The 11,508-nt window shown below is 42.5% G+C and overlaps 1 protein-coding gene across 1 annotated transcript in view; it reads left to right on the top strand.

The window, feature by feature from the left end:
* Positions 1 to 7,334: 7,334 nt before the first annotated feature.
* The window catches only part of BUB1B (BUB1 mitotic checkpoint serine/threonine kinase B), a 29,881-nt gene continuing 25,707 nt past the window's right edge, over positions 7,335 to 11,508 (top strand). Inside the window, exons 1-3 of the mRNA XM_063118878.1 lie at positions 7,335 to 7,477; positions 8,659 to 8,718; positions 8,809 to 8,953. Of these exons, the coding sequence (XP_062974948.1) occupies positions 7,338 to 7,477; positions 8,659 to 8,718; positions 8,809 to 8,953 (345 nt within the window). The 5' untranslated portion in view covers positions 7,335 to 7,337. The remainder of the gene's footprint in view (positions 7,478 to 8,658; positions 8,719 to 8,808; positions 8,954 to 11,508) is intronic.

The following is an 11,508-nucleotide window of genomic DNA, read 5'->3' as shown; positions in this document are numbered from 1 at the left end:
CGTAGCTGCTTGAAGCATTTCTTCTCCTGGGTAGCACCACTCTGGCCTTAATCCACAGCAGGGATCTGGGCAGGATCTACACTACTGCTTTAAAGCACTTTATAACAGTTATAAAGCGCTTTAACTGCTTTAAAGCGCTATAAAGCAGTAGTGTAGATCCGGCCCTGCATGCAGAAGCCTGTTTTATACCAAGATGATCCTTGCTGGCTTAGAGTGGCTGTCTTCAGATCCATATGGTCAAAGCCAGGTTGAAAACAGCCATTTGTCCAGTCATCTGATTCATACTGGTGAGTTAGAGTTGCCTTTGAGTGACCATTGAGCTTTACTAGTGTTGCCATGTGCCTGCGCATGGGATCCTTGGGTATGCCATGCTAACTCACAAGACTCTTTGTGATGATGCCTTTTAAGATGCCTTTTAATAATGTGCTGCTTTTTAATAATGTATTTGTTTTATATATTTTAATCAGTTGTATGTATTTTATGGTATTTTACACTTGTGTTGAACCCTGCCTCGATCCAGAGGGAGAGGCGGATAACAGATTTATTTATTTATTTATTATCATGTCTTTTGACACCTTGTCTTGTGTCCTCCTAACTATGTTTCCTAATATTTTGCGAACTCTCCCGTAGGTTGCTTGCACCTTCTTGAATCTGCCTGCCATTGAGACAAAGGAAAATGCATCCTCTTAAAAGCTCGCATGGCCCTTTTGCTGCAGAATTCTGCTCACTTTTTGTTTTTGGCTTTTGATGCCAACGGATTTGAATTCATACACTAGTGTAGGGCCAGCTAAAGAGGCCTGGAGCCAACGCTCCATTAGCTCAAGTCACAGTGAGCTAACAGAGCCTGCAATTAACAGGAGATCATGTGCCTTAGTCATATAAATAAATTAAAGAGACAGAGTCCTCCTTAAGAGCCTTGTCACCTTTAAGGCACTCATGCATACCTTAAATGCACTCGGCCAACACAACAGCTTGGGAACAAAATGAGCAATTAATTAAACAAATGTACAGTAACAGAGTAACGATCTGCAGAGTGGGAAAGCTTCCCAGAGCTGTATCATCTAACTGGGGCCACTATTGAAAGAGAAAATGGGGAGCGTGTCTGTCTGTCATAAGCAAGGTGAATTCCGATCACACATATGTGTTTCTGTGGGTGGCTTTGGGCTTGTGTGTGTTTAAGTTTGTGTTGGTTTGTGTGTGATATGTGATCATTATCATAATAATTTCTAGAACACTTAAAATGTGCAAGTTATAGTTTTCTGGTATCACAGCTATTCTGTGCCAATATGTCTACTTCTTTGTCCTAATCCCTGCTATTTAGAATGATGTACTACACTTGATAAGAGTCTATGCTTGTATTATGGAGAGCGTCAGGTTAGAGGACATTTCAAGCATTTAATGAATGTCAAACAATTAATATAACAGCCCCTTTAATCGGCGGATTGTACGCCATTGGAACTCCCTGAGTTGCACCAATGTGAAATCCAAACTGGGCTCAGTGATTTCAGATAAGGCGCAAGCATGCGGACAGTAAAATGCTGTAAACTCAGTGAACTGTGATGCTTGGTATTCTTCCAAAATCTCCAGTTACTGTACCTTCTCCTTAAGTAAAAGTTAATGTCTTGGATGACACATTTCCTGCTTGCCTTTTCCAAACTGCCAAATATTTGGAGGAAGTGAAAATAATAAAAGCCTTGGTCATTTGAAAGGCTGCCCCCCCCCCCGCCAACATTCCATCAGACTACATTCTGCACAACAATTGACATTAACAATATGTGACCAACTTGTTTAGCAACTGTGTTAGCCAAAACAGACTATTAAGTTAACAATCCTAGGTTCCAGAGTGATGAAGATCCATTCAGAAGTGATGTTAGGAGATGGAGGCAACTCACCCCCCTTCTGACCCTGGGTTCAAATCTGCATTGGGACATATAGGGTGACCATATGAAAAGGAGGACAGGACTCCTGTATCTTTAACAGTTGTACTCAAAAGGGAATTTCAGCACGTGCTATTTGTATGCATGCAGCACTTGGTGAAATTCCCTCTTCCTCACAACAGTTAAACCTGCAGGAGCCCTGCCCTCTTTTGTATCTGGTCATGCTAGGCAGGGCTCCTGCAGCTTTAACTGTTGTGAGGAAGAGGGAATTTCACCAGGTGCTGCATGCACACAAATGGCACCTGCTGAAGTTCCCTTTTCTATACAACTGTTAAAGATACAGAAGCCCTGTCCTCCTTCATATGGTCACCCTAGACATGCATCTGATTGGATGACTTTGGGTAATTATTCTCATTTAGCCTAACCTACCTCACAGGGCTGTTGAAAGAATAAAATGTAGGGAGAGAACCATATAAGCTGCTTTGAGGTCGTAGAAAACAAATAAATACATGGGGTATGGGGAAATTGCACCATTCATAAATGATGCCTTCTGAGGCCTTTTGTTTTTAGCCAATCAGACATTTGCATGAGCACTGGACACATTTGGCATTCCAAAGCTACCTCACATACTACCAACTGTTGTGGACAGTTCATTAAAGAAGTGCTTCTGTTATTTGAAGTCATTCTCCAGGATACCTAGTAGATTTTAATGTCCAAATAAGGCTCTCTTTTTTAATAACAGCAACAACATGCTATATCCCTCCTTATTTGCAAAAAACTCAAAAACAAAACTCAAGCTGGCTAGTAAAAACTGGAACACCACATGATACTTAAAAGCAATATATGACTCCCCCATGCAGTTTTCTGATTATCAAAATCATTTTTAAAAATTCATATGTAACACAATCCAATAGTGACTATTCTTGAGTACAGCAATAAAAAAGGAAATAATATTTTAAAATGAAAAGATGAGCTAAAAAGCTTTTTTCTCCTTTTTTAAAAGCCATTTTTACCAGCTGCCAAAAAGGAGCAGCATTGAGCCCTGACAGAACTCAAGAGGCAAAGCTTTCCACACAGTTGGTGCCCTTGCAGAAACAGCCCTAAGCCCTGTAACTGAGTCAACTGTACTGAAGAAGTATGTCAGATGACAATCGGCACATTAGGGGAAAGTCCATGAAATATGACCTCACCATGAAACTGCCACATTTCCCCCCTAAAAGGGATAGTGTCCCATACTAGTGTACTACCAGATCACAGTGGATGACATGATAGCAGAGGGCAAGGGTGTCACAACAAACATGACAATTTGACAATTTGCTGGGTGAAGAAGTACCTGCTTTTTTGTGAGACATATAACATGCTTGTGGTAATTGCCTACTGGAATTAAGCAAAGTGGACAGCTCTCTGGATGTGCTCTTTAGTCAGGACTGGCCCCATTCATAGCCACAAGAGAAATCACACAGTACAGTTTTGTTCCTCTTTAGGAAAGAAAACATCTGAGGCATCTGGATTGCAGCAAGAGTATTTAGCAGGTTTTAAAACAAGCAACAACAGAACCTCTATTCAAACAGCAGCACCTAGTGGACAATAATGAAGAAACGAAAGAAAAGAAAAAACAGAGATCCATCAAACCTACTTTTCCCCCCTGATATGCATCCGTGATTGCCACCTCCGTTTCATTAGCGCATCAAGCGCTGGTCACTTTCACGTGCCTGCGTTCTTGCACTATTTTGCCTTGTTTACTCTTTTCACCTGCACTAGCTCACTTTCTTGTATCGCCACTGCGCTCACCCCACCCCTTTTCCTTTCCCCTCTAGTTCATTGGTTCTTGTGGTTGATGGACATTGTGATAGGCATGGGCTCCTTCCCATCTCCCCCCACTCTGGTTTTGTTGTCTACTGTTTTAGCGATTTAGTGTTTGATCGATTAGGAGCCATTTCTGCCTTTCAAGTTTGGAGAAATAGCAATGAGAGAGCAATGAAAGAAGAGTTGGAGCAGCGGAAATACATTCAAGTGACTTAGCACAAGCCCAGTTGTTCGAGCAACTCAACACGCCCTCCTCTTTCGGCAGCAAGTCCGCACTTCAACACAGACATCCCCAAGAAGGGAGGTTCTGCGACATAGCGCGAGGACGGCAATACACGGAGACGGGAAGGCAGTTTTATCCCACATGGAAAAAATGTCACACTTTCCCCACCCTAAAAAAACACGGAAAATGGAGGGGAAGGGGCAAGGGGACTGCAGAACATCATATGAGTGTTGCAGGGCAAAATGGTAAACAAGACAGGATGAAAGTGCGATAAAATGCTGATGTGATGGAGCCCATAGTGAAGCAGTCTTCCACACTACTCCGCCACCCCAGCTGTTTCAGCAATATTGGGCCATTTGCTTATGCACTATCAGTGAGTGGAGATGGGGGGGGATGAAAATATGTGCTTTTTTCAATAAGCATCACTTCCCTGTGTTTAGTTTTCACTTCCCCACCCATCCAATTTGATTTCCTTTCTAGTTGGCATTTTCCAATAAAAGTTTGGAAATGCCAATTTTAAAGGGACAGGCACAATATGGGACTGGAGAAGTCATTGGAAAACATGCTGGTGCGGGAACACAGGCAAATGGGAGGCTTTTCCTCTCTCACCCTCAGGAGGAACAGTATGACAAGGGGATGACCAAACAGGCCTCAACATATTGGCCAGAGATGGAATAATAGTTTCAGGGAGATTCCTACCCCCTCTGTCCCTCCCTCCCAGAAAGATCACTCTGCTCAAACTGCCAGTTGCTATGGGACTATAGAAGCTAAAGCAGGATTGAGCAACTTGTGGCCCTCCAGATGTTCTGGCCTTGAACCCCCATCACTATTTTGTTTTTATTATTACATGTATGTCCCTTTTCTCTAAGGAACCCAAGGCAGCTTACATGATCTTCCTCCTCTCCATTTTATCTACAACTCCATGGTAGATCAGTAAGTGGTGGGCCCAAAGGCGACTAGATTCTGGATCTCCTAAGTCTCAGTCCAACACTCTATCACCAGGGTTGATGGGAGTTGTAGGCCAAAACATCTAGAAGCCCACAAGTTGCCTGCCCCTGAGCTAAGGGAAGGACACACTGGCTTCTGCCACCTGCCAAAAAACAATGCAGTTCTTTTGTATTGTTGGCATGTGTTATGAAAGGTCCCAGGAGGTTCAATTCCTGGCGTCGCTGGGGAAGCCTCCTGTCCGAAACCCTGGGGAACTGCCACAGTATTGTTGATATTCATATACTGCTATATATTATAAAATCCCTAAGCGATTCACATATAAATATTCAAATCACATTTAAAAGCAAATATTAAAAACACTATGTAAAAAAAAAAAATCCGATTACAATAAAAACAGTACACTACAATGAGCAGTAAGATGGCACCGCATGATTAATTTAATTACAAGCCTAGGAAAGCCTGGGTGAACAAGTGTGTTTTCAGAAGGCAATTGAAGAATGTCATATTTTCTGCCTCCAGAACTGCACGAAGGAGGATTTTCCAAAGAGTGGGCAGTGGTACCGAGAAGGCTCGCCGTCAAGGTATTGTGTGGTGACATTCCGTTAATTTCGGAACGACCAGCAAGGCCTCCTCTGACGGTCTTAAAGGTCATCTGGGTAATATATAAGGGAACGCGGTCTGCTAGATATCCTGGTCCCAAATTGCTTAGGGCTTTTTATGACAATAACATAACCTCGTACATAGCTTGGTGAATACAGCAGCTACTTATGTTATAAAGCAGCCTTAAAGATCATTTGATCAAAAGATGGTCTACAGATCTTAAAAATAATAAAATAAAGATAATTTGTGTGATGTAAAGAAAGAAAACACTCATTATAAAATGCTTCAGATACAATAGCAAATATTTTGTCACATAGCTTTAACTGCATCTAAACATACAGTATGCCTTTGAATTTAGTCCTTTATTTTTATCTTAAGATTTTTTTAAAAATTGATAGTTCTATTATAAAGTATGTCTATAGTTGTCTTCTCAACCTGGTACCCTCCAGATGTTTTGGATGCCCATCAGCCCCAGCCATCATGGCCAATGGTCAGAAATGCTGGGAGTTGTCCAAAACATCTGGAGGGCACCAGGTTAGGGAAGGCTGGTCTACACAATCTGTGCTACAGCGATAGGGAAGCTGCTGCCATGTGCTATTATTAATCAGCTCACACAATGCATTGTCCTTTCGAGGCAAGGCCCATAACTTGTTTGCTCAAACTGGCTGCACAGTCTGCGCCAGGGCTCTCAGGTCTGACTCTAGCAATAAGATTTACAGGGCAATCCTATGCGGGTAGTCGCTGCTCAGGTTCTTTGCGGTGCAATCCTACGCACTGTTACACAGAAAAAGGTCCACAACTCCCATGGCTGGCTGGGCCATGCTGGTAGTGGGGGCCCTTTTTTCTATCTAAATATGCATAGGATTGGCCCTGCACACCTGCCTGGGAGTAAGCCCCATTGAATACAGTAGGACTTCCCTCAGAGTAAACATGCATAGAACTACAACGTAAAGTAAGCGCCGTCCCGCCTACATGCTGCTATGCTCACGCCACGCGCGGCAGAAAAACTACCGTTCCCATCATGCCTATGTGGGTCCGTCGTCCTTTGCATTTCCTATTATCCAATCAGAGGCGGCTAATGAGGCCGAACATGCCCTGGGGCTGGTGGCGGTTAAAATTTGAACATGGACGGAGTAGAATCTCACTGAGGAGGCTGGAGAGTTTGAGTTGGGCTGACTGCCCCCTGGCACGGTGAGTAAACCAGGGCCGTCAGGAAGACACGACGGACTCTGTTTTCCTGGGCCACGACAGGCGAGAAGGGTGGGCGCTCTCCCTTAGAGTCGGGGCTTTTTTCATGGAGAAGGGAAGCAAAACGCTGGCGTCTTTCTACTTTCCCCCCTCGTTGTTTTCTTGGAGGAAACCCTGGCTTACGATTGCTTTAGTTCTGAAGTCAGTGGGTGTTGGGTTCTTGAGGCCTGGGAAGAAATACCGAAATATCTACTGTAATAGGAATCATTCACATGAGCAAATAGGTCATCGGTATTTAACCCCTTTCCAAATATGACGCAGAAATAGGCAATAAAGCCCCAAGGAGTCTTTGTTAAACTAGGTTAACTGTGTGTGAAAATGCTGCCAGGCTCTCTGGGGCTAACGTTCTGTGTTGGCCATAGACCAACAAACAGGCTGTTCTGAAAGCCTTGCCTTTGTTCCATGCATGTTAACAACCAAAATTGTCTTAAGGTGCAATCCTATGCATGTTTAGACAGAAATACAACCCCCAGCATTCCCTACCTAGTCATGCTGGCTAGGGCATGATGGGAATTGTAGGATTTATCTCTAAACATGTGTAGCATTGCAGCTTTAATCTCTACTCTTCTCTAGTGTTCATAGCCTTGGAGTGTTGCTGCCTGTGTGCTGCAGAATAGCCTCAAAGACGGATTACAATGTCATTGGATGGAAATGAGTGGGAGCTGAGCAAGGAGAATGTGCAGCCTCTGAGGCAGGGGCGAGTGATGGCTACATTGCAGGAAGCCTTGGCTCAGCAGGATGTTTCCATCCACACAGCCATCCAGCAGCAAAAGCGGTAGGTATGATGTGGTTCATCTTTTTATGTATCCCTTATGGTCCTTGCTTTAAATGAAGGTCCATGCTTTACACAATTTCAGTGGGCCTGTTCAGACAACACGCTAAACCATGAGTTGATCGCTAACCCTTTTGTAGAAACTGGTTAGTTAGCATGTTTAAACAGTGGTTATGCTAAGTCATAACGTATAGCTCAAAATATGTAACCACCATGGCTTAGCATGTTGTCTGAACAGAGTCAATTACCGCAAGTTTGTTGGTGTGCAGTAAAGATGTGAGGTGTGAATGATAGATAAGCATGCTTAAACATCTGTGGATATGTGTCTGGGAATCCTGACTGGGCTGGTTGTTCCTGGTCTATTTGCACTGGTATTTAAATAAATCTTCATACTTGTTGCTGGTGCATCTGTAGCAGTTCTATTGACCATGGAGCAATGCCCTAAGAAAACACATGGATATCTGACCTTTTCTTAGAGATAAGAAGTAAGTTCGAATACTAGAGTAGAGCTGTTTTATAATATATGCTGAGTTGCAATAATATCTATATAAGTATATTCCCTTGACAATAAGGAGTTGACATACTCATAAGAAGAGGCATCCTGAATCAGAGCAAGAGTCCATCTAGTTCAGCACTCTGTTCACACAGTGGTCAACTAGCTGTTAGCAGGACATAGTGCAACAGCACTCTCCCACCTATGTTCCACATCAACTGGTGTATATAGGCTTTCTAGCCCAGTACTCAGTCAGTACTAGGCTAGAAAGAACAACAGTCTCCAACTGGCAGAGACCTTTCAAAGCCTTGGCCAGAGAGATCTTTCCTAGCCTTTTCTAGCACTTCTGCTGGGCTTTTTAACTGAAGATTGAACTTGGAATCTTCTGCAAACCAAGCATGTGTCCTACAACTGAGCTCTGGTCAGTCTCACTTAAGCACAGAAAGAGTGGAGGAACCATAGCACCTTGAAATGCAGAATTGGACATCGTTATTCGTTTCATCAGCCACTCAAAATGAGTTCTTCTCCTTCTCAAAATATAGTATGGGATTATTATGAACAGGCTATCTTTGCAAAAGGTATTTTCCAAAATGTGTTAAGTTGACAATTGTGTACTCCATATATTTTCTAAACTGAGATAAATCTCTGATGCTGAATCACAAATAATAATCTAGAAATAATTTTATTTCAGGGAATTTGAATCTGAAATTCGTTTTTACTGTGGAGATGATCCACTGGATGTCTGGGACAGGTACGCATTATTCTTGTGAATGTGGGTAATTTTTAGTCTTAAATCCAGAAATTTCTTTTCTTGTGCTCATAATAGTTTTGATATTTCTAGGTATATTAAATGGACAGAGCAGACTTTTCCTCAAGGTGGTAAAGAGAGCAATCTCTCTGCAGTGTTGGAGAGAGCTGTTAAAGCATTGAATGAGCAGCAGAGATATTACCAAGATCCCCGGTACCTTAACCTCTGGCTTAAATTTGTGAGTATTTTCTAAAGTCTTTGTATTTTAGTTCATTGAGAAGTAAGCTTTGTTCAGGCAAGATATAATAGATTTCCTCATGCTATGGACATCAACATCATTTTAACGCAGTGTATATTCTTCAATATTTCCTTGGGCAATTCATGCCTGTATTTTTCCACCAAACTTTGTCCATGCGAATTGTCCACACACAAATGGTCATGGAACAATAGTACAGTGCATACTGGTGGTGTACAGATATACCTCTCCTGCTCAATAGTTCTTGGCAAAAATCACTGCAAATGAAGTATGGGAAGAAAAACTAATATTCCCCCATCAGAGGTGATTCTCTGTTCCCTTGGATCACCCCACTGTATCACTTGGGCATTTGGACATTAGTTTTTGGAATGAATTTACTTCTAAGAGGATTTGTCTCTGCTCTTTCTAACAATTAAACATTAAACTCTTGCACGTCAGACCTGATGACGACAACCCTCTGAGGCTACATGTTAAGTAACGATTTGCACATCCCTTTCACAAATGTGACTGGTGTCGAAAGGTGGTTCAACCATATATAACCCTTAACTGTAAATACAAAAATACTTAATGTGGACATTGACATAGATTTAAAAACTGTATTGAAGAATAATGAAACTAAGCACAGCATTTATAGAGCAATCCTATGGGCTCCAGATAGCATTTTGAAGGCATAGGATAGTTTGGATTTTTAAATCGGATATCAGAGTTGGCACCCAGTCCCAGAAATCTGAGCTCCCTGCCTCCTCCCCTGTGCAACTGACTCAGAAAGAATTGTGCCAGCTGTCTCTCCCAGGTTGTGAGAAGGTACTGGGGGCATTATTGTGGGAGGGAACTGGGGAATAATAATGATATATTTATTTGTTACCCGTCCTGGCTTTCCCTCTGGACTGAGGCGGGGTACAATATAAATGCAAGTGCCATAAAATACATATAATTAAAACATTTAAAACGAATACATTATTAAAAGCAGCACATTATTAAAAGGCATCTTAAAATTCAACTGGGTAGGCCTGCCGGAAGAAATCTGTCTTTACAGCCAACTTAGGAGGGCTCCTCCTGCCTCCCAGACTCCTTCCCTCCCTGGTGCCTCAGATGGTTACAAAAGCCCGTCTAGCTGAAATGCAGAGAGGGAAAGTGCAAAGGTCAAGATGGCATCTGCTGTTCTTCCCGCTCTGCACTGGATGGCTATGAGCCTGCGAGTTTGGAGGCTTATGGCCGTCCCCATAGGATTGCGCCTTATGGGTTAGGAAAAAAATATTCAATGGAAAAGCCCTGATGAATCTTGCATATTTAAAAGTGCTTGATATCTGTAGTTTATCTGTAGTTTATCTCAAGAGGCATTCCCCTTTTTCTCTCGCATAGGAGGGAAGGCCTGCTATGACGTGTGCAAAGTATGCTTGCACAAAGTATGCTAAGTATACTAAAAACAAGTATGCTTGCTTCAGAAATATTTTTTTAACCATATGCAAATTAGACTACAAACTCATACAATGAATTCTAAGGCTGCTTTCACGTTATTGTGGAGGCGAAAGAGCCCTTCGTTGGTTCTTTCCTCGCTCACAATTGACATAATTACCCATGATGCAATGTTGGTTGCCATGTTGTCTGAAGCCATTGCACAGCAAAGGTGACTTCATTCCCATCCTACAACCCCTACTGCAAGTTGTGGGTTGAAGGATGGGTACAACCCGCCCCCCCCCCCACCATGCCATGCACCATGCTGCATGGCAAGTAATAATGTAAATTGCCTGTGTGCGACCGGCAAGGGTGGGGAAAGAACCAAGTATGGGTTCTTTCAACCCCATGATCGTGTGAACTCAGCCTAAGATTTCTTTAATTGGGTGTCAGTGCTATCTTTCACTTCCCTTTTTCATTCTTAGTGTTTCTCATCACCACGTCTTCAGATTTATTTTTTCAGCCTCGTGGGCTAGAATATATGTCTAGTGAAAGTCTAAATTATCACACCATAACACTGATAGCAAATTTTCAAATTGTAACTCATTGTATACAGCACCTAAATGTGCTTTGGAAGCTGCATGGTGCCCTTTCCAAGGTTAACAGTGTTGACGCAATTGCAATCCCTTTAACAGAGGGTAAAAATATCTGAGCTATGCAAAGCCTTTTCAATATTTCAGAATGGCTTTTCAAGCAGAAATAATAATGATGGAACATGCACAGCATGTTATCCAGGCAACATTCAAACCAACTGTGATAGAAAGGAAGTAGGTGTAATGCCCTCATTCTGAAATGTTGGTGTGGAGCTTCATATGAGGGCAAGAGCATTCTAAGGCAGCTAGGGTGAGAGAGAAAAGGAGGCCGCTTGGCCTGGTTGCTAGGGGAGAGGCTTCTCAAGAACGGAAAACTTATGCTCTGCTAGATAATGTTTTTTTAAAAAGTGGTAAAATGGATTCAGTGCGGGCACATGGTGGCATAACCCATTCGTTCATCTACTTCAATCTTCCAGGGAGCTGAGAGAACAAATCAGGGTGGACAAATAGTCTGTAATGCTACCATTAATGTGCATAGAATCCAAGCAA

The sequence above is a fragment of the Elgaria multicarinata genome, chromosome 2, assembly GCF_023053635.1.
Source record: "Elgaria multicarinata webbii isolate HBS135686 ecotype San Diego chromosome 2, rElgMul1.1.pri, whole genome shotgun sequence".
Classification (NCBI taxonomy): Eukaryota; Metazoa; Chordata; class Lepidosauria; order Squamata; family Anguidae; genus Elgaria; species Elgaria multicarinata.
The sequence above is the reverse complement of the archived record's forward strand: the minus strand, read 5'-3'. Positions and strand labels throughout refer to the sequence as shown.